At 43.3% G+C, this 24289-nt stretch overlaps 1 protein-coding gene across 1 annotated transcript in view; it reads left to right on the forward strand.

The window, feature by feature from the left end:
- The window catches only part of PPM1H (protein phosphatase, Mg2+/Mn2+ dependent 1H), a 236017-nt gene that overhangs the window by 136317 nt on the left and 75411 nt on the right, over positions 1-24289 (forward strand). Inside the window, exon 5 of the mRNA XM_019732426.2 lies at positions 17573-17657. Coding sequence (XP_019587985.1) covers positions 17573-17657 — 85 coding nt within the window. The remainder of the gene's footprint in view (positions 1-17572; positions 17658-24289) is intronic.

A 24289-nucleotide genomic window follows, 5' to 3' on the forward strand; every position in this document is an offset into this window, starting at 1 on the left:
GACCATGATAACATTGCTACCAGTGTGGGCTTTATAATATTCTTTCAATGAGCCCAGGCCAGTAGGTGGACATAGTCTAGGGAGAACATTAAGTGATGAATGTACAGGGACCTGGAATATGAAGACGATGGCTAATTGTGGAGACATACTCCTCACAGGCCCTGGCACATAGAGGCACCTAATAAACATGCCCTCCCCCTCTCCCACTCCCCAACTCCCACTCCAGTGAAACCAGTGTCCTGTCGGTTCTGACTCCAGATTCCATCGGGCGTACATCACTTCTCATTAGTTCCACTGCCCCTCCTTCGGTCAGGGCTGGCACATCTCTCACTTAAACTTTGGCGACACTCTTCCCTCTTTCAGCTCCGTCCGTCCTGCACCAGTCCACTTTCCACACACAATGAGACTCATCTTTGTAAAAGATCCAACCTCTGCTCAGAGCCCTTCAGAACTTATTGTCCATCGAATCTGAAGTCTTTGGACACCTGCCGGGTCGTCTGCATGGCCTCTGCCCACCTCTCTAGCACCCTTCCCCCCTCCCATGCCTGTCTCATTTTCCTCACTGACCGTTTGTCCAGCTCTTCGCACATGCCGAGTGTGCTCCCACCAGGGAGTCTTTGTACGTGCTCTTGCTTCTGACTGAACTGCTCTCTCCCTGGCTTCCCACATGGCACCCCGCTGCCAGTCCTTCAGGCCTGATGGTCCCCTCCGGGCCTCGCTGTCTGAAGGGTCCCAGGACCTCCCACACAATCACAGCTCCTCCCAAGGCTGAGTGCTCTATGCAGCAGACACTGGTCTCTTGGGTGCCCTGCCGGAACCCAGTGCCTGGCACAAAGTGGGCACTCAGGGAACATTTGCCAAAAGAAAGAAAACAAGGGCGAGGAAGAAAGGTCTTGGAAGTTCTCATTTGATCAGTAAAAGTGTGGTGTTAGTGGAGTTCCCATTGCACTCAAGGTCACATGGGTTTAATTTTAGCCAGTTTTTTATGATGAAAAATTTCAAGTTCCTTTGGAGGCTCAGCCCTCCATATGCACAGAGTGTTTTTGTTCCGGATAGCTATTACCCAACAGTTGAGACCGATTTGCCTCAGATTGGTGGTTTGGCTGTGTCTAGCGTTTGCAGCCATGATTGCCTCTCCCTAATTTAGGGCATACCTAGATTTCCAGTGCATATGTTCCCCTCTTGGCAATGTAGGACATAAGCCAGGGGACTTTGCTGTCCCCAGACACTACCTCTCAACATACCGGCTCCAGAGTAAGTGATCTCTCTGGGTGCACACTCTCTCTTTTCTTCTGGGTCACTCCCATTTGTTCTCATTTCACTATTTTTGTCCCTGGTAATTGTCTGGAGGGAAATGCACCAGAGTTCAACATTTTTAGTATTATTGGATTTTACAAAGGAGAAAAGAAAGAGGGTGGTCAGCACTGACAGGAGGGCAGGAACCCAGTGCAGGCAAAAAGGGCAGCTGGATTAAGGCAAGCTTCCAGGACTGGGAAGAATCCTGACCTCTGTTAGAGGGTCACAGAATGCATCAGTGGGTGTCTTTGAATGTTCAAAAACAACCAGGCATTTAGGTGGGAAGTAATAGTTCTGCCGTGAGCAGGAGGACGCAGAGCGTACTGAAGCAAGAATCCCCGAGGTGGGAGTGAAGACATGGGTTTCAGTCTGGCCAAACCGCTGACTTCCCTCGGTCTTGGTTTCTTCATCCCTAAAATGAAACGATTGAACTAACACGATTTCCAGCTCAAAAATTTCTGTGAAGAATTGTCATTTTCCACATTTCTGCATTATGCACCTCTAGTTGATGTTTAATCTAAAATGAGTTTTGGAGTCACATTAGTGATTTCACCTTTCTGTATTTGACAAATGTTCTCTCTAATTATCCCCCGAGGAAGGAGGAGCTGAGGAAGAAATGGCTGAGGACTCACAAGAGGTTATAATAATTGATATACGTTTAAATGCTTTGTCGAGTTGTAAACAATTAGACACGGCTCAAAAGCAGTCTGTCACATGTGAAGCAGGCGATCTGGAGTCAGATCTCATTCTGCCTGTGTTTACCTGGATTCAGTGATCAACTCTTGACAGGGACCATGCCTTAGTAACAGTTAAGATTTTTGTACAGCAGAATCTAACTGGCACGTGGATAGAACATAATCTTTAACCTGAGACTCAGTATTTCCTCTTCAGAACTACTCTTTTATCACCTTTTATAGGAAAAGTCATTTTTCTTTTTTTCTCAGTCATTCTGGGAAGTGGCCCTGCCACCACAGCATTTCATGACGAAGAGAAATCCACTTAGCTGTTAGATAGTTCCTGACTATGGTGTGAAACCTCTCTTGGGCCAGATCCCTTTCTTTTCTCCACAGTGTAAAGGTATAAATAAAATGTAGCCAGTGGGGGGAGAAAGACTACAGTTCTTTGGCAGAAAGATACACAGTTTGTACCTTCAGCAAAGCTAACTATGTCCCACTGCCAAGATTCGGTCAAGATGCCGAGTTTTTTGGGTTGACTGTCCCAGTGACTTCTACATTCACCCTCCGATGAATATGCATCGTAGATCTGCTTGAAATTCCTTGGACTTCAAAAATCGGTGAAAACAATTTTAACTACAAATAAACATGTAAGTTGCATAAATGCAGAAACCCCACACATGCAGGGGCCTCCCTTTGGTGAAACGCTATATAGGCATGGATGAATCACGCTCAGATAGTTTTCAGCTGTGAGGTTCATATGAACTCTGACGCCACCAGACCTCAAGGCAAAAATAGATGCCCTTCAAAGACTTTGTAGCTTCCAAGAATTATTCATGTGGAAACCAAATGAAGATGTTGATTCTCATGAAAGAGATTTCACATCTACAATGAAAGACGCTAAGTGATCCCAGACAAACTCGAGAAAGTGTTAACTTTTTCATCTGTGATTGAAGGAATGTGATTGTAATTAGGATACATGACTTCAGCATTCTGGGGGCAGTTTTAAGCACTTTGCTTCAAGCACCCCAGTTTAGCCTTTTGAACAGCAAACTCATGTTTCAAATTACAACAAATGTCTGGATTAATGCTCTCCCTAATTGCTTCTCAGCCTCACTCCTAAATTGCACCAGGATGAGGATGTGAAGGTTTGCGTGTGGAAAGCCTCCATCTGCCTTTCTCCTTTGAGAGGTGGTTGTGAATGGGACCAGCCAGTGGGAACAGGCTGGTTGTGCTCTAAGAGCCTCTTGTTCTCTGGAGTGTGTGACTTGCTGACGGATACTAAACATTTGAAATGTAACCTTGAATAGGTCCATAGAAATTGGGACACAGAAACATGGGATTTGATGAATTGTGTTTCTCCTGAGTGTTTTGTGGAGTGGTGTTACGGTCGGAAGCGCCTCTTCAGGGTGATTGTAAGAACAAGCTTACAACTTGAACCTTGCCCTCAGAGGAACATTTGAAGATAATGTGTCTCTGCTGACACATTTTTGGTGGATTTATTAGAGTGTGCTTTTCTTCCAGTGAATCTACCTCTCCATTATTTTTTTTTTTTTTCTTCATTCCAGTGAGCTATAGAAGGGTGAACTGGTTTATTTTTATTTTGCAGTTTGAGGATGAAGTTAAACTCTTTAGTAGTTTGACTAGAGCTTAAGATTTTATTTTTTAATTCATCTGAAGATTTTTATTTTGTCATATGTACTAGCCCGTCATATAAATATTTCCCTTCCATTCTTATGTTGAAACGGAAATGTCGTTTCTACTGTCTCATGGAAGTTTCTCCATTGGACAGTGCTAATCCCAGCAAAAACGGGAAGTAGTTTATCTATCAAAAATCACTCTCCTGATTTTGTTGCTGATGTTCTTCCTCTTTTCTTGTCCTGTTCTATCCATATTCAGATAATTCAGATTCATAACCGAACCTTACCAGAGCATGAGGGAGAGTGGGGCTAACAGGCCATATGGCTGAGAGTTGAGACACGTCACACGGGCAGTTGGAATGACTCAGTTGCCAGCCTACTTAAAGAACCAAACTGTGCCCATTGGCTCCGCCTCGGCCACAGGTCTCTCCCTTCTGGGCCTCACCTGTGGGGTTGCTTTTTCTGGTTCCCTGACCTCATTTTCTAACTGAACCTATCATGGCATCGAGTGTTCCTTGTGCTCTGGAAGAAGATTTTTTTTCCTTCTTGACATCACAGCTACCTCTCCAATCAGTTTAACTAGGTCCAACTGGTTTGTGGCTGGAAATCCTGGTTTCTGTCTCCCTCTCGTCACTGCAGTTCCTGGCAGAGATGGTTCCACATGTTTTTAGCCTTTTGTGTGCCATCATCTCTTCCCTAGCTCTGTCAGTTAGCTTCTCCAAGATTCAATTGCCCTCTTGCCTCCCATCCCCACTATTAGGTTTTCCTTATAGTTCTCAGTAAATACTCTTCACCTTCTCATCACCATGTTCCCGTTGTCACCAGCTCAGCAGTGTCTTAGTACTCCGTGGCTTGAAATTCCTCCTTGTTTATGAGGAGTTTATTTTGTATACAGAGGGTGCCAAAAAGTGTATACACATTTTAAGAAAGGAAAATCTGTATTAAAATTGTAATACTCCATATATACTGATAACAAAGGAAGAATATAAGTCATGTGTATACATTTTTTGGCACCCCTAGTATGTACATGCACGTGTTTACTTCATGAAACATTTATGGAAAAAAAAAAAGAAAATAAAACTTTTTTACTATTACATAAGCAGTCTATGTTACTTGTGTACAGTTAAAAAAATACAAATAAATAAGATAAAGACAAGAAAGGCATGTTCCTACCACCCAGAGGTGATCACTCGTTCTGCCACTTGACAGTCCTTCAGATTTTAAAAGGTATCTATTGTGATCCTCCCCAAATCATCTCTTCTGCACAATGCACATCCTGGTTTCCTTTCCATGTTCTTCAGAGAGCTGGTGTGAGCCCTCATCATCCGGGTCTCTGGCTGTGGACCTGTTCTTGTGAAATTTCGCTCTTCACACGATACCACTCAGCTGACTTGACCGGGTGGTGTAGAGTTGATGGCCAAATGCAGAGTACCTATTTGGACTTTAAAAACCAAGGAAATCTCTCTAAGATGCAGGGTAATGATGGTGGAGGAGGTGGGGTTGGCACTGGTGGTGGTGAGAGGCCTTCTGTGAGTATCCTGGCCGGCTCGTAGGCTCAGGGCTGGAACCACCTGACTTGAGTAGAGGCACTGCCTTTTATAAATTGTGTCTCAAAGGACAAGTCCTTAATTCCTTTGGACTCAGTTTTGTCACCTCACAGGGAATAATGACCACTCCTTCGCTACTTCACAGAACTGAGCTATGAAGTAGAATGTGTGTTATCAGGCTTCCCGGTGGAGACGCCCCCATCCCCCTCCAGAATCCTGCCTCCCCACTCTCCATCATCTTCCTTTTCAGAATTTATAGAAACAGACTTGCACCTCTTAAGCAAGGGAGCATTGTTAAGCCCACTCTGACTTTCCCGACAGCCGTGCCACAGAGCCGAATCACAATGACTGTCTGATGGACTGAAACTCTTTAATTTTGTGGACATTTCAACCATGTTTAGCTTGCGTATTTTTACTTATTATAGCTTATTAAAGTTTGTTTTGTTTTGTTCTGTTTTCTTAAATCCAAATAGATACTCTGCTTGTGGTATTTATTTTACTTGGACCAAAAAAAAAAAAAAAAAAAAAAGGATGGAGAGCCCAGGAAGGAATAAGGAGCTGCGTGCAGAGCCGAGACATGGAAACTTTAATTCTAAAGTCCTCTTCTGGACTCTGCCTACCAGTCCCAAAAAGTTAAACAGAGAAATATATGGACAGAGGGTGAGGCAGAGGAACACATTTTATAAGTAACCAATTTTGGCCTTAAATGCCAGTGCAGTCCCTTTCTGAGACAGGCAGGCGTACGTCGGAGTCTTCTTTTCTTTAAGCTAGAATCAGATCCAGAGCTTAGGACCAGGACAGCCTATTTGCCTCCTTTCTCCTACTCTTGCTGGTGAAGGAAGCAGAAATACAAAAATAACATGAGAACCAGAGCAAGAAAGCCCCCGAGCTTCCAATCAGAATCAGTTGAAGTCAGAGTAGCAGGAGCACTCCCTGAGCTCTTGCCTGGTCAACTACTTAAGAGGAGAGCCAGGATGGAGAAAGCCAAAAATATGGCAAGAAAGGGAGGAAGAGCCGAGCTTTCTTCCTGGCATCCCCTCCCCCAATTGCAGCCCCCTTTACCTCTGCAGCTTTGTGAATGAAATGCCTCTCGGAAAAGACAATGGAATCAGAGAGAGAGAGAGAGAGAGAGAGAGAGAGAGAGAGATATGAACTTTTCCCAAGATAGAGCAGCCCTGATTTTTCACCTCAATAAAGCTTTTGGGAGTAGAAACCCACTGTCCCTCTAGGCTATAGCTCAGTCAAGTGCACCCATCTTGACGCTGACCCACACTTGGTAAAAGGAAGAGATGTTAAGAGATCGTCCTCCCCTAGTCAGGTTTGGGAATGATTGCACAAATATCTAGTCTTGGAAAACAACAGTACATATTAGTATATTAAAGATCAGAAAAGTCCTGTGACAGAAAAAAGTGTTGCCCAGATTCTTTTGAGCATGCGTTTTGTTGGTGATTTCCTATGATCACTCAGAAGTGCTCATGGAAAACATGGTAGAGGTCACCTTCAACTCACTGATTTATTCTGTGATGAGAGTTCACAAGGTAAATGAGAGCATGGACCCATCTTTCTATGTTCTCAGTTAATATTTATCTCAACCTTTTCTATATCCATTCCCTGGAACACTTGTTTCAATTCCATAGTTTTAACTACCATATAAATATAACTCTTCTCAAGTCTGTTATTTTCAGCACTGACCCCATCCAATAGCACCACACTCACATTTCCGTTGGCGTTCTCACTAGCCCTTCTACCTGGGTGTCAGGCACACGCCTGGAATTCACCATGCCCAAATCAAAATGCAACATCAACTCCTCCAGACTGGCTTCTCTTCTTGCTTCTCCTTTTGTTAGTAGCACCACCAATCTCCATTGACCAAGCTGGGAACCTCAGCAGATTCCCAGACCTTTTCATCTCTTTTACTTGGGAGACTATACTCCTATTTAAAAATTACATACATATAATAAGTACACAGAATAAAAAGATGTTCCTTTTTTAAATTTATTTTTATTGGGGAATATTGGGGGACAGCCCATCAGCTCCAAGTTGTTGTCCTTCAATCTCGTTGTGGAGGGTGCAGCTCAGCTCCAAGTCCAGTCACCATTTTCAATCTTAGTTGCAGGGGGCACAGCCCACCATCCCATGTGGGAATTGAACCAGCAACCTTGTTGTTAAGAGCTTGCGCTGTAACCACCTGAGCCATCCAGCTGCCCCTCCGCGGCTCAGTGGCAGCTCATTGTCTTCAATCTAGTTGTGGAGGGCGCAGTTCACTGGCCCATGTGGGAATTGAACTGGCAACCCTGCTGTTCAGAGCTTGCGCTCTAACCAACTGAGCCATCCGGCCGCACCTAGAATAAAAATTTTTAATGTATTTTATCTCTAAGACTCTTCTGTCTGCTCCCATAGACATAGGCCAGACTCTCATTTTTCCTTTGGACTGTTGCAATAGTTTCAGGTATATTATGGGTTAAGTAGAATTTTTGCAGGGAAAGGGGATTTGGCATGGGAATCATTCCTATATCTGTGTGTGAAAATAAAATCTTAAATTACAGATATGCTTGGGAAAATATTGTGATTATGACATTAATATTAATGAATGGGGTGGGGTTTCAAGACTAGTGTTTGAGAAAAGAATAAATGCTCCAATACTAACCAGTCAGTATCCCTTCTTTTCTGTGGAATTCTGGGGTTATCTAAACACATGAGTGGAAATGACAATGGGAAATCAGCGTACCATTTTATTATTAAAGCCTAGATGAGGTCACTAAGTACAATTTGTTTTTTCATTCATATAGTTCCTTAGGATAACAATTGTGGACAGTTACTGTACAAAATAACAGTTTCAAGTAATTGGCTATACTAGTTTGACTTTTGGAAATGTGAGTTTCTTTAATAATTCCATCAGCATCACTAAATAAACTATATTTAAAGTCCTTTTTCACATAAGCTCATTTAATCTGAAGAAAGTGGTATTGTCTCACTTTTCAAACGGGGCACATTGAGTCCCAGAGTAGCTGATTTTCTCAACATAGCTAGTTTATAGCTTGATCTAGACTTTGGATTCCAAGCCCTGATGACTCCACTACCATCATCTGGCTCCCAAAACTCAGCGGACGGTTATGTTCCGTGGATGAGGGATGGGCTCCCCAAGCCTTTGTTGTGTGAGGAACTGACATGGGGTCACCATCAGCAGGTAGAGCCAGAAAGACCTTCCAGGTGAGGCATCCAGCCTGTAACATAACCGAGAACCACAAGTAAGCCCACCTGCCCAGCCAGGTGAAGTCATGCAAACTTATTTTGAACAGGGGCGGTGGCAAGGAGTGTGCCCTATTTACTGACACAGTAAATAGGTTGCAAAACCTTCTCAATACATTTTACAGTCTAGAACGAATTGTTCACGGAGCTGGCTTTGTTCTCATGCAGCAGATGTAGTCCTGATTTATAGCATCATAAAGAAACAACAGTGAAGACTGCCTCAAGACTCTTGGCAGGCGAATACAGACAAAGCTCTCTCGTGTCCTTTTGAAGAATCCCAGGGGTGGAGACCCGCAGGCTTCGGTCAATGTATAATGGGAAGATCAGGAAATTCTTTTCCCATTTCCAACCATAGAATCTTACTGATTCGATTTAAATAGCATTTCCTCTTGTTTGTTTTATTCTGAGCATGAAGAACTAGTCGCCCACCATTCTTTGAATAAAACCATTTCAAATTGCGTGAAGGAGAATGTGATCCAATCATTCCTCATTCTTTCCTTCAGGCTAAAATATCAAAATTGCTTTAACCTCCTTCAGAGCGTCTATTTTTCACCCTTTGAATTGTTTTTATTTCTCTTCGTAGGATTCTGTTCACTTCCTCCATTGCATTGCCTTTTTAAAGTGACAGGGTCAGAAATGGACACAAGTCTAACGTGGCGTGACCAATGCAGAGCATTAGTAAATAGATTGCTTCCCAGATTCTGAGTGTCTTACCTGCCGTGGCCCAGAAACAGTGAGCTCTTGTAGTCATCAGTTCTATAAAAAAAAAAGGGGGGGGGGGAGAAGGAAAGATCCATCCTGTTCCAAAGATGACTACAGTAGGGAAAAAAAGACGCCTTGATGGCCTCACCCAGCCTGGCGAGGCTACGGGGAGAAAAATATGCTCGCTTTGGGGCTTGAGAAGTGTTTGTGTACCTTTGTGCTGGGGGACTGTGTATTGCCGTGGATTAGAGGTACTGACCCTGCACTTGAGAAGAAAGCAGTATATGCCCTTGGACCCAAATGGGAAGTGAACCATGAAGTACGCAGTGTGGGTGCACTGAAATTGAGGCATACAGGCAAAACTTTTCCTGCAAAGTGCTTCTAAAACTGTGAAAAAGAAGAAACCACTGTGGGATTTTTCAGGAATAAATTGAATCTGTGTGGTCCTTTAAAAGTTTTGAAACCCACCAGTTGAGACTGTAAAATGGTGAAGCCGCTTTGCAACACCGATGGGCAGTTCCTCAAAATGTTAAGTAGTTACCATGTGACTTAGCAGTCCTGCTCCTAGGTAGCCAAGAGAATCAAAAACGTATATTCACCCAAAAACTTGTACATGAATGTTTAAGGCAGTGTGGTTCACAATAGCCAAAGAGTGGAAACAACCCAAATGTTCATCCGCTGATGATTGAACAATCAGAACGTGGTACATCCATACAGTGGAACATCCATTCAGCCGTAAAAAGGAATGAAGAAGTACTGATGTATAGACTACAGCCAGGAGGAACCTTGAAAACATTATGTTAAGTGGAAGAAACCAGGCTCAAAAGGCCACATATTACATGATCTCATTTATATGAAATGTCCATAACAGGCAAATCCATAGAGACAGAAAGTAGATTAGTGGTGGCCAGGGGCTCGAGGGGAGCGGGGGATGGAAAGTGACTGCTAATGGGCACGGGGTGTCTTTTAGAGGTGATGAAAATGTTCTGGAACTAGACAGTGTGATGGTTGAAAAAACTTGTGAATATAGTAAAAACCACTGAATCATACAGTTTAAAAGGGTGAATTTTATGGAACGTGGATTATATTTTTAGAAGCTAATAGAACAAACAACTCCACTGTTCATTTATAGATGGCTCCCCTGTCTGTTTTGTTTTGTTTTGTTGTTTAGAGATAATCCCCTCAAAAAGTTTTCTTTAATGACCGTGAGGTTTTTAGGCTTTTACCTGGTCTGGAAAATATTGTAGTGTTACATTGGGTCTCAGGAATGTTGCTGGTGTACCAAGGTGTTTGTAGAAAGTGGCTGAGTTATGACATTGAGAAATTATTCTGGGTGGTGTGAATACAGTCTCGGTTGGTTGTGAGGAAAACAAGGAATATCTGACTCAGTTATTGCTCTGCAAGTGGTCATTTGTTTTTGCTGCTACTTAAAGATGGGACTTTTTTCCCCATCCATTTTTTTGTGTGTGTGTGATTATTTTTGCTGAGAAACTTAATTGCGTATTTGAGGTCCTGTTGAATGAATCATCGTATTTGCAAACTTTTTCTTTAGTATCCATTCTGAAAGTGGAATGACTAGAAGAAACACACCCAAACTAATTCCAGGCTCGTGGGATTATTTTTTCCCTTCAGCTATTTTTTGACACGTCTAATTAGCATCGACAGCCTGGCTGTCCTCTCACGGTGGCAACCCCACCTTGCTCCATCAGCTGCCCTGCTTCCTTTTCCAATACCTTTGAAGGAGACAGACGCTTCTGCTCTATCCAAACGGAATTCATATGATGCTTTTTGACAAAAGGGATGCCTCCTCCCTATACTTTAGAATTGACATACTCTCTGTCAAAAAGGGTTTTCTGAATGGTTTCTCTTTGTCACCTTGTACCAGATTTTCTCCTCCATTCTGGAAATGTGCAGTTTAATGTTGCGTTTCAAATCACTTTCAGCTGAGAAAGTGTGTAATGGAATCAGGGCATCCCATGAATACTCTTTAACAGTGTCAGAGATGGCTTTTGTTTGCAGCTCTGTGTTCCAAGGGGACCGGTGACAACAGTGAAATTACATTGAGGGGCTTGCTTGATAATGGGCTCCTTGTCCTTCATGATTTATGAGATGCACCAAGGGTGACTTCTCCCATCCTAGCACCTCTGTATTGCTTTACATTTATTAGAATCTAAATTGTGGTGATTGCCACCTCCTGAGAAGAAAAGTAGTAACTGTAGTATTTCCCTACCCCATGTACGTCAGGCTTATTTTCAGAATCATTTGAATTTAGACCAGAAAGGTGCCTGAGAAATGGTCCGGTCCTACCCCTTCCTTTTATAGGCAAGGACACCAAGGCCCAGAGCTAAAGATTTACGTAGAGTGGGGCCTGGCACCTACAAATTTTGATTCCCAGGCCGCTGTCACTCCCACAACACTACACGGCTTCGCTACCACTGATTGTGCATATGGCCGTGAATCCCTCCAATGTCATGGGCTTTCTGAGCTGGGAAAGGAATTGACAATGAGCCATTGCCCCACAGTCTTTGTCTCTTAGTGCTTTGGGACTCCCGTTATAACCTCCTGGGTAAACTGTCTGACCTTCCAATATGCAGAAAGGGTAGATACTATGGAACCTTCCTCCTTTCTTTTTCTCTTGAGCAGTTAACATTTTGGGGAACATTATGGGGAACAAAATGTAGGTCTTTTGACTCCAGATTGTGACATTGGAGGATATAAGTATCAGGATTTTCTAGGAACCGTTTTCTGAACTCAAAATTCTCATCAGTTAGGAATAAATTGCCTTTATCTTCTCCTGAGGCGAATATTTGGAGGGAAGCAGAGAGAAGATTTAAAAAACTGTTTAAATGTTTGTTATACCTCCTCTTCTCCCATCCTTGCAGTTGACTCATAAGAACACATTAAACCTCATCATTCACCATATTAAAAAATAATGCCCCGTCTATTACACTGGACAAGACATTAAAGCATGTACATTTCAGTTACTGTCTCTGTGACTGAAAGGCTAGCTTTCACTTTGGGGCATACGCTTAGGAACCACCTCCTCTGTATGGTAAGGAATGCCAGGTGGGAGGGGTTGCCAATTGATTATATTGCCCCAACAACTGCTAGTAACTTCCTCTCTTAATCTCTGGCCGAACTCTGCGTAGGTAACAGAATGTCATCCAATTTCTGACCAGAGTCATAGCCACAGGTTCAGTCCTGAGGCCCTAAAAGAAAGGTCAGCGCAGGGTCTAATTCTCCTTGATTCTCATGGCTGCCACAGCTTGCTTGCTTTCTTTTCTTTTTTTAAATTGTCCATAGGAAAAACATTTCATAAAATAATGAAGTAGATGATACGACGATGCACGCGAGGACCCTATGATGATAGAATGTAGGGTTAAAGGCATGTCACTGCTTTATTGGTTGTTTAGTACAAGATTTGTCAGCCTTCACATGTACTCTGTTCCCTTGGAAACCCCTTCCCTCTCACTGCCCTGCTCCAGATTGGGGACTAGCACTCTGACAAATTGACCCCAAGATCAGAGGATGAAAGAGACAGATCAAAAGGAAGCCAGGAATCACATAGGAGAGGCATCATGATTTAGGGGCTTGAATGTTTGGCAGCCAGCCATGCTGTCTTCTTCGATCCGTGGATGTCTCATAAAGGAAGAACTTGGTAGTTCCTACAGAAGTAAAGAATGTTCTGTACGCAGATGGATTTGGATATAATGATCTACTTAAGAAAATAATTAGCTAGGGTCACCCCAGGAGTGAATGTTGGAATTGAATGCTGATACGTTGCTGTATGTGAATTTGAAACCGAGAAACAGAGGAAACATAGTGGTGGCTGCTGCCTTTGCTGCCTTCTCGGTCTCCTGCCCACTAAGGTCAAGGGCCCTGCCTAGTTTTCTATCTTTCGAGTCATTTTTCAGTGGTTACTCAGCCAGAACAATATCTTTTGACGTCCATTATTTTTTTGTAAAACCAATGAAAAGGCATTATGGATTTTTGAGGGCTCAGACTATAGAGTTAGACAATTACAGATAGTAATGTTACTAAGAAAAGTTCTTTTTGGCGCTTCACTCTGGATACCTATGTTTATCTGCCCAAGTCAAGCTCACTCTTCAATCATTTAGTCACTTAACCATCAGCAGTTATTGTGTGTCTGCCACAGATCAGGCTCTCAGCTCTGGAGATTCAGAGACCATGACTTAGCTCTGTCCAGAACAGATCCTTGGGGAGTTGAAGCCAGCCGTGGAAGCCAGCCATCGCAGTGAGCACTGGTAGGGGCTGCGGTATAGCTGGTGATACGACCCCATGGGGTGGGTCACAGAGAAGGGCTTCGAAGGTAAACCAGGAAGGCTTCTCCTGGTCGAATGCTCAGAGAGGAATAGGTTGGCCAGAAGAAGGGAGAGGTAGAAGTGTATGGAGTAGCAAGAGTGAGGCGAAAGCCAGAAATATAGACAAAAGCCAGCTAATGAAAGAAACTGGAAATTCTGGGAAGCTAGCAAGGGGCTTTAGATAGGGGATATGACATGATGAGAGTAATGCTTCAAAATCAGCTTGGTGACCATGTGGCTCATACCCAGAGGAGGGTGGAACTGGGAGCAGGGAGAGCGGGGGAGAGCTCCTGCGTCATGTAGACACGTTCTCATGGGGACCTGGACCAAAGCCGTCAGTAGGAATCAAGGAAAGGGACAGATTCGCATGCTATTGAGAAGGTAAAACCGACAGGACTTGGTGCCTATTGGGAGAGATGTGAGAAGTCTGAAATGGCTGCCCGGTCTGGGATGGGTGACTGGGCGAAAAGTAAAGCAGTGTTGTCCTCTGAAATAGGGAATGTTGGAAAGACAGATTTTGGGGTGTAGGAATAGGATCTTTAAGTTTGAAACATGCTATGTAAGTCTGAGATGCCGTTGAATTTCCAAGTGGAGATATCTGTTGGCAGGTGGCTGTTTCTAGGCTGGAGCACAGCAGAGATGGGTGGGCTAGAAAGGCTATTTGGAATCATTATCCTATGTAGCTGTTGAAGCCATTTATGCATACAGGAAATATTAAGGGCACACAGTCAGAGCCAGCTCCACAGGTGTGTGACCTGTGTAGTCGCGCAGCCGCAGTCTCAGAAGCGCCCCACATTTGGTTTAATGCTCAGCGGTCAGCATCTTAAAATTCACATTGATAAGAGAACCTGCATTTTTTTTTAAATTGTATTAAATTTATTGGGGTGACAATTGTTAGTAAAATTACATAGATTTCAGGTGTACAATTCTGTATTACATCATCTATAAATCCCATTGTGTAGAACCTGCATTTTTATTTTGTGCTGGACCCTGGAAATTATGTAGCCAGTCCTGCTTTGTGTAATAGTCTGGCCCTGTGTACAGCAGTGGGGCTGCAGGGTTGAGCAACACAAACACAGTTCTTGCCCTAGGAGCTCACTGGCTAGCATGGAAGGCAGACAATGAAGTCACCAAGGACAAAATGTGATGGTTCTATATTAGGAGAATTACCAGGCTAAGGGAGCATGTAAGAGAGACCTCTCAACCTAATCTTAGGGGTTAAGGAATTGGGAAATAACATTGCCCAGGGAGAGGTGGTAGAGACAAAATGGTAGCCCACAATACCAAAGGAGGCTTAGGGAAGTCTGAGAGGGAGTGTCCTGGGAGGTAGGAGGGAAACCCAGAGAACGAGTATCCTAGAAACCAGGGTTGGGAGAGCCTGTCAGATGCTGCCAGGGAGACTGGGAATGAGGTCATGCCCAGTGGATGTAGCAACAAACAGGCCATTTGGTGACTTGTGAAAGCAACTGGGTAGAGAGGGGCAAGAATGAATTCATCTCTGAGGGATCAATGGGGGGTGAGGAAGTAGAGACCCTGAATGTAGATTATTATTTATAAATCTTGGCTTAGAAGGAAAGTAAAGATAATAGACTTCGAAGGTGGTTTTTGGATTAGGAAAGTGTCATTTGTTTGGTTTTGGTATTGTTTTGTATGATTTTAAACACAAATTACTTTGGTCATGGTTTTGAACTAAGGGCAGAGAGCCAGTGGAGAGAAAGGTTAGGACTACAGTGAGAATAACTGACATAGGGAAGAGTATGAGGAGGGAAGTGATGGATGGCCTCGCTCTGGGCAGGAAGAGAAGAAAGGATAGCGGAGGGAGCAGGTGCATTGTTAGGTGAAGGCCCCTTTCGGCTCTGTGAAGTCGACCCCACTTCACTTGCATAAGTGAACCTCGGTTGTTTCTCAGTCTACTCTCTCCTTGCCTCAAATTCAAGAAAAAGCTTTTCCTAAATTGTCTCATCTGTTCTTTTATTCAACAAATATTCGTTGGGTTCTTGCTAGGTGACAGCCACAGTGCCAAGCATTTGGAATAGAAGAGTGGACAAACTGACTTCCTGACACGTAGGTCCTGGAGGAGAATCTTCCATAGCCCGATTGGGCATGTTGGCTCCTCCCTGGAGGCCCACGCTGAATGACACCCACCCCTCCTCCTCCCGGGTGCCTGACACTCCGATCTCTATCTTCCCCACCTTCTTCCTTTTACTCATCGTCTTTTACTTCCCTCCTGGATATCCACCTTTCCTAGTTTGAGCCTGGGAGCTGGAATTCCGGGGCCATGTGGAAAAAGGGAAGAAACAGCGTTAAGACTAGCTTTAAGCAAAATTTTGAAACGGAAGGTTGCCTTTGAAATTTATTACATAATGGCTTTTGTCCCCTAGGTTCTCAGGGCCCTTCTTGCTACCTTAAGATCAGTGTCTAACCTAGACCTTCCTTTCAAGTTTCTCCATCCTGTATCAAAACCCCTCCCTACTCCCTTATTGTAGTTATTCTCGGCTAATTAGGACAAAGACCATTTGAATTAACTCACACTGATTTGTGAATGGTGGACATCAGCTTTCTTGGGAGGCAGGGCTGCGATTGCATTTTACAAGTGGCTCTGGGTTTATAAGAAGGAATCTTTAATTTGTCCTATTTTCAGTGGCATGATAAAAGAAATGATACAAATATTAAAGCAGGAGGCATTCTTTTTGCAAAGTCGGTTCCCCTAGATGTTTCCATTTTCTCACAGCTTCTGCTGTTTTTGTCCTAGACTGAAGACTCTTTAAAGACCCCAAGATTTGTGTTGTCATCGCCTCCCTTGCCTGTCCCTCCCCACCAGTTTCTATGACAGCAGCAACTGGGCACAGGTGGTGCGGGACCAGGGGAGGGGTCGTGACAGCTGCAGCCATTTATAGGAATTGTTCCTAAGTCAGGGACTGCCTCTGCAGTGGGAGGGAGGGATGCCAGGGGCTTCTTGGCACAAAGAAGACAGCCTCCCCTAGAATCAACGAGGCATCTCTCAGAGCTGAGCTCGTCAATTCCCGTTTGTGGGTCTTCACAGAGAAGTGAGTCAGGTCTCAGGTCTCTGGCTCTCTGGTACCAGGGAGCATCTGGGTTTGGATAGAATGCAATTCCCCAAGCCACTTCCATTTGTCTTAGAAATGGCAACCTTCCACCGCAACCGCTCGATAGCTGGAAAGTGGCTGTCAGGAACCACTTGGGAACAAGAAGGTCTAAGAACAGGGGGCTCCATCAGGAATAGGCCTCAGAAAGGCTGCTCCACGGTTATTGATTCTGCAGCCTCTCCTTTAGACATCTGCTTTAGGGAACTCTGTTCTTTCAGAAATCCTTGAGTCGGCAGTAGCACATTTTGGGGAATGTGTGAATTTCCTGAGCTTTAAGATGAGGTGAGAGTGGTTTTTCTGTACTCAGGATGTTACCCTAGAAACTCAGGAGCCTCAGTCAGGCATTCTCCGATTTTGCTGAGCCCAGGAATCACCAAGGGAATGTTATTATCATGTAGATTCTGATATAGTACGTCCAGGGTGGCACCTGAGAGCGCATTTCTAATGAGCTCCCGGGTGAGGCCAGGGCTCCTGACCCACAGAACCTTTGGGGAGCAAGGATCTGGAGGTGTACTGTCGACTACGGTGAACACTGGCCACTTGTGAAGGCTTAAACGTAGAGCTAAATGAATTAAAATTAAATAAGATAAAAAACCCTGTGTCTTGGCTGCACTGATCACGATTCACTTGCTCACTATGCACATGTGATTGCACAGATGCACACATGACCACAGAAGGTTCTGGTGGGGAGCCCCAGTCTAGCACGAGCCTCGGTTTCATGCCTCATGTATTCTTCCCTTTATTCATCGAGCTTCTATAAAGTGCCAAGTGGTATGCTTGCTGCTGGGCGTTAAGGCACAGTTCCAGCAAGCAGGAAAACGACATGTACGCTCCCTAGGGTGGGATGTTCTTAAAGGGCAGAAACCTACGATGGGGTGAGGCATCCAGAGTTGGTAACCATGAACTTGGCCATGCAGGTTGGAGGAGAAAGTATCCTCTGGGCATTTCATGTGTGTTTTGAACCAGCTGTGGAGTTAACACAGAATCGGGGCACCTGTGAGATTGGCTGCTGACAATGCGTTTTCACCGTTTCAGGGCCATAATCATCAGAAATGGAGAAATCATCCCCATGTCTTCAGAATTCACCCCCGAGACTGAACGCCAGCGACTTCAGTACCTGGTAAGAGTCATGTAGGTTTGGCAGAGCGCTGCAGTGTCGGGGACGGCGTCGGAGCTGTTTTGGAGGAACATGTTGGTATTGACATGGGAACAGGCCCACAGCAATCAAACGACATATGGCAGTAACTCTCCCCCACATATACACACCTTCTGGATCACACCTCCTGGCTCTGTGTGCGACGACACACTCCACCTCCATGAATTGATTACTGTGTCTGGTTTTCTCCCATCTGTGACCAGCAGAAGACACGGCACGCTCTGTTTCCTTTAATGGTTTGGTATATACAAAAATGAAAGGTGGTGTTGAAGAACGCAGATACCTTCCTTGGCCTGCTACTCACTTTCATTTAAACAGGGGCTCAGTCTGAATCACGTCGTGAGAAGGATGGCAGCCCCGAGATCCTGCTGACACACCACTTACTTCGTGCTCAGATATGAAGTCTCAAGGGCTTTGGAGGAGATATGCAGGTGTCAGAAAATCTGCTTCTACCCTGAAAATAAATTCTCCATGTAGATAGATCACTCTCTTTAGGGTGAAATTATGACAGGGCTGTAGAGGGGCTGTGTGGTTTTTCAGATCTTAAGAATTTGTGCTTCACTCAAAGATTTGAGTTTTCTGGAAAACAGAATAAACTTTCTTCCCTGCTCTCAAATGGCAGGCGTAGGGCATTAGGCTTGGAATCTCAGTTCAGTGACTTTGGCATCGTCCTAGATTGCTTTTGGTGGGGAATCTTAGGGAGAAAACTGTGTGAATAGTTGTTTTCTGGATGAAACACTTTCTTGCCAACTGACTTTCTCTTTAGACAACACAGTGAAAGCAGTGACCCTCTCTCTGCTCTTAGGAAAGAATTGATCCAGTCTGCACAAAAAGGAATTTATTCATGTCTCTGAATTTCAGCGTGTGTGGACTGCCAGGATTTGATTACTCTGGTCACTTTAGATAGTAGCTGTGTTGCTTTTGGTAGTTGTCTAGTACATAAAACAGCAGGCATCCAAAACCAATGTGAAACCACGTCTTCACTCTTTCACTGACTATTGTTTTCTAACTTTCCTGTTGTTATTTTCAAGTGGATAAACTTGAAGCCACTCCTAGGAGCCCAGAGTTTGGAGTGCTTCATTTTCTTTGGCAGTCCAGGAAGATGGAAGGGATCCTGCAGCCGTCACAGGAGAGCTTCACTCTGGTCCCAGCTCTTGCCAGTTGGGTAGCTTTGTGCAAATCTCTTAACCTTTCCAGGCCTCAGTTTGTCACTTACAAATGGAGAACTAGATTAGAGTGTCACCAAGGGCCTTTGAGCTGCCAGAGTGCCTCCCAAGTAGAGTTATAACAGCTGGCCTCCTTGCCACCTGTCTGGTTTTCTCCAATCCATCTTCCATAAAACCACACAAGTGATCTAATCCTGGCCCTTGTCACTCCTCTGCCTAAATACCTTTGGCTCCCCACAGAGCACAGAATGTGGGCCACACGTGGCACACCCAGAGTCACGGTCCCCATCCACCTCTCCCTCATCCTTTCACTGTTGTCCCCATTTCCACCTTGCATCTCAGGCTGTGGCCACAGAGAATTGCCGGGACACCGTGATCTCTCTGACCTCTGTGCCTTTGGAAATAACGTTCTGCCTGGATGACCTACCAGAAAAACTCCTCATTCTTTGAGACCCAAGCACAAGTGTCACTTCCTCCAGGAAGTGTCCCCTCACCTCTCCAGGGGGTCAGTCTCCAGTGCTCACACAGAGCTGTGTAGAGGCCTTCAGAATACAATACTGTATTGCTGGTTCCGATCTCTGTCTCCCCTTCCAGACTGAGTCCTGGAGGACAGGCCCCTTACCGAGTCACCTCACATTGCCAGTCCCCAGCACAGGGGAGATACTGAGTCGGGATTTGTAGACTGAAAGAAAGAAGGAACCAGTATTCATACTGATGTCTGGATCATTACCACACAGTACTCACCCCTTTACCTATCCCCCACCCCCCCACCCCTGCCCCAAACCTGTCACAGTGGGCGCCTGGCCTTTGATGGTACCCTGTCTTCATTACTTCCTTGCTCCTTAGTGAAAACTATTTCCTGCTAGAGGCAATGGTGAATAACAGGTTAACTTTTTTCTTTTTCTTTTTTTTTTTTTTTTTTGAAATAATTTTGCATTTTCATGTTACAAGAATAGTACAAAGAGCTCAAAATGTTGACTTTTGAGGAGGGATGGGAATGCTGACATTTTTCAGATTCCCGAATATCGGTACTCTATTTTGGAATAAGATGTGTATGGCTTCAGACCTCAGCTTTGTCACGTAACTGTGTCTGATTTCAACAAGGCCCTTCCGTGATCCCCTGCTTCATCATCAATAATGGGTAGAGAAAAGCTCAGAAGGCAGGTGTAAGAATGAAATGAAATCATATGTGCAGAATTCTTTTGTGGCACCTAATACTCATTTGGTTCTTGTTTGATGAATCAAAGTCTTGCCATTTCATATCCTACTGGTCCACAAACCACCGTAATATATTTTCCTTGTTTTTACTTAAGAATCACTCCTAATGTTCCTACGATTAATGTGTATTTTGCTGTCCCTCTTGAATAATCAGTGTGGACACTATGGACCCACAGAACTGAGCCTAATGTCTGAATTTCTAAAAGGTAAGGACACTGTCCCCATTCTTTTTAATTCTTATGCGTAAATCACATAGGTTTCTCTTATTTATAACTAAAACTTTTCTCCCTAGACAGCAGAAGGGTAAATGAACAAAACATGAATTATCCTGGTTGCCCAACTTCCTGAAATGAACCAATCCAGTGATAATACTGACATGCTCTATGAGGCAAACCTTTGTGACGTATTAGAGAAAATTAGGGGATCCATAGCATAAAATAACCTGTGGTTGAAATCTTTACGGTAAAGTAGTTGAGAGAATTAGGAGGTTTATCATGTTGAAATATTGAAAATAATATCAATCAGAGGAAAACAGAAGTGTGATATGTACTTCTCTCAGCTCAGCCCTGCCTTGAGCTCTATGACCTCTAGTCCCTCACACGGTATCTCTGAGTCTCCTTCTGTCCTGAGTGAAATGTATAGGAATACCTGCCTTGAAATATTCATTATATGTTCTGAAATTAAAATGAGAAGGAATCCCATGGTAATATTAAATACAGTATATACCTTATATTTTTGAGTGCATTTCATTTTTTCAATTCTTTTTTTTTTTGAAACAGTTCCCTTGAACTAATTATGAATCAGTTTAGTGCAGTTATAAGTGTAATATCGTTTACATGATTTAAACAAGTTTGTACATACGTGGAAAGTTAACAATGTATTCTTTATTCTTCGATCAAATCAAATTTTGTTTTTATGATGTGTGAAGAATTATTTATGACAGAATTATTAAAACTTCTAGGTCCTTAGAGACTTGATTTGAGCAGCTGTCGGGGGTCCCAGGGCTGTTTGACTTGTAGAAATGACTTGTAGGTTAATGATTTCCTTGGAGGTAGGGAAGGTTGAGAGCTCTTTGTACATGAACAGTTTTGATCCGTGTGGAAGATGAATGTTCTTGGTATGCACAGTCTGGATGTTTCGGGATTAGAGAACCGGAAGCAGATGACAAGGTGATGCATGTGGCAGGCACATTAATTTTGTTTGGTCTTGCATCCCGACCTCAGAGGACCTCTCGTGCAGCTCTCTGGGTAATGTGAACTTTGTTCCGTAGATTCTTGGGCAGGGTGATTCATCACGCAGGACTGAGGGTTTGATGTGCTCACACAGAATGTGGCAGGTGTGTGAGGAAGGGGTTGGGGCGATGCACTTCTGCCCCTGCAGCCAAGGAGAGCTGAGGATTCCACAGGCGTGAATAAGCCTTCTTCTCCTTCTCCTCCTCCTCCTCCTCCTCCTCCTCCTCCTCTTTTTTAAATGTTTCCAGGGTGATTGAAATAAAATATTTAATGGGGTCCACCAACCTAGACAGATGGAGTCAAGGCCCAGATAGGACGGAAAGTGGTCTGGTTTGTGGATGGTTCTCACCAGAGTTGACTGCTCTGATGCTGTGGCCTCTAGGAAATCACCCCCATCTTTGCTTCAGGTGACAGCCTGAAATGGGTCTTCCTCAGGGAGACCCCTATAGCCTGTAGGTGTGAGACTGATGGCTCCCCTTCCATTCTGCCCACACATACCTAAAAACTCTGATTTGATTACATTAAGATGTGTTGGTACCATCCAACCTTCAAATAATGTACTTCTGTCCTTGCTGATACTCCAACCCTGCAGCTGATTCTCATCAAGGGCAATATACAGAAGAGATGGAAGTGGGTTTCAAATACACGTGTGATACACACACGTGCAACATTGTCTGAGATGATTTCTTGTGGTGTCCTTGGATCTGCCCCCAGCCTCCTACAACAAGTTTGATTCTGTTTGCCTGCCATTTCCCTGTTGCTGGGCTTGGGGAGGTTTCAAGAGGATAGCTTTGTGCCTCTTGGCTCTCTGGGATTTTTCATGGTCAAGAGTTACCTTCCCAAAAGTATAGTCTGTAAGCCCGAACCTGCTTCTGAGAGGCTATCCTCGGATGAGTCAAGTATGCTAGTGGGTAAAAAGTGACCGACCCGTCACCTGGACATCGCACTTAACCTTGAGAGCAGGTTGTTAAGTCTAGGAGTCTGGCTTTAGTTACAGGGAAGCAGCTGCACCCACCACTCTGCTTTACTTGATGACCGAGTTGTGGAAAATTCCCATTTAACCCCCTTTCGCAAAACTGCATGTGAGTTTCAAAATTTCTAATGAAAAAATGGCAGGTGAAAGTGGTTGATGTTTTTCATATTTCGTGTATGCTCCATTGATGACACAGGTGTCATGAAGAAGCCAGGATTTTAAACTGGCACAGCACAGGGTTTTAGAGGCAGAGTTTATATTTGGCTGCTGCAGGGAAGACTCTGCAGACGTAAGCCCTTCTAACTGGACCGCACCACTTCCAGAGCCTTGGTTTTTTAAATGAATGTAAATGGATATTTTGTTTACTCCAAGTTGGGAGGAGTCAGACTTGATGTTGAGGAGTTTTAAACCTACTATGCAGATCTAAGAAAATGGATTCCATACAGCTGAACAAAATAATCACGAGACTGAATCCCTACATTTTCTTCTTTAAAAAAAATTAGTCTTTCTGCGCACTTGCTACACCTATGTAATCTTTAGATTCTCGAAAGCCCTTGTTCCCCCCGCCAAACATTCTGAATAAAAAATTGGGCACATAAAGCCAGAGCCATCTGTCCATAGGGTCCCTTAAGAATTGATCTTGGTGTGTAGAAGCAAGATAATGTCATGAATCCTTTAAATCTGTTAAAGTTAAATATGCTTTGAGAGAGGTACATGGGATTTACTGAGGTTTGTTAGGGCAAACATTTAACTGTCTTTAAAATATGTTCTGTGCTTCAGTTGCTTCCTTTGTGAAATAGGGTAATTACTGGACCCTCACAGGACTGGCATGAGGATTAATGAGTTAATATTTGTAATGTGCTTACAACAATGCCCAGAACAGAGACAAAATAAACTCTCTTAGTTTTCAAATCTAACTCTATAGGAAGAACATTTTCTATGGCCACCCTGCCATCAGAACCACTTCTGTGGCCTTTTATAAAATGCCTAAATTTCATTTGTACATGCAAAGAGATTGAAGATATGTGGGCATATCCTTTTTTGCTGACATGAGTTGTTCTCTTCAAATGAATGCCTTTCCCCAGAGTTTTCCTTAGGAAGAAAAAGCATTAAGCAAATGAATATGGAAACCTTACGTGTTTTATGTAAATGAATATTTTTACTCCTTATTCTATACATTACAGTGTTGTAGAGTTGACAGATCTAGGCAATTTTGTTTAATATATCCATTTGCACACCAGTTTCCATGTAGCTCCTTTATCATAAGATATAAATTTTACAATTTTAAAGTCATTTTAGGGGCATGTAACTTCTCTCTGGTTAATCAGTATAGTCCCATGTAGAAACTTAAATGTGAACCTTTCTTGACATCCACATAAACCAGACAGAATTTCATCAATATTCAATTCTATAATAGCACGTGTATATATATACATATATATGTATATATATATGTGTGTATATATACATATATGTGTATATATATATACACATATATACATATATGTGTATATATATATATATATATATATATGTATATATATATATATATATGCATGCTTGGTTCTTGTTATTTTGAGATTTTCAAGGACAAATTAAGACTGAGAGAATTCTGAGAGAATTCTTTATGAAAGATTCCATCCAACCCATGAATATTTCGATCTTAGCCATTTTACATTTTTCCTTTTTTTTTTTTAACCCAAACCATAACATTCTATTCCTGCCCTGTAAATCAGGCTGCCAGCCTTGGCTCTGGAGGAGCCATATCATTTGACCATTAGTCTGACCATCAGTGATTACCAGTGGTTTGGCAGACGTTATTAATTTCATTTCATTCGTGACCTTAGACTTTGTATCATGATAAATCATCTTGAAATGTAAGGCTTTTATTCCTCTTCTCATATAATCTGACAACTTTTCTTTTTCCTTAAGGGCACGAAAGAGAAGCAATTACTCTTTTTTTTTTTAAGATTTGTGTTAAATACTGAAAATCCTCATTTTGATAAC

Source organism: Rhinolophus sinicus, linkage group LG02 (assembly GCF_036562045.2).
Source record: "Rhinolophus sinicus isolate RSC01 linkage group LG02, ASM3656204v1, whole genome shotgun sequence".
In the NCBI taxonomy this organism is placed as follows: Eukaryota; Metazoa; Chordata; class Mammalia; order Chiroptera; family Rhinolophidae; genus Rhinolophus; species Rhinolophus sinicus.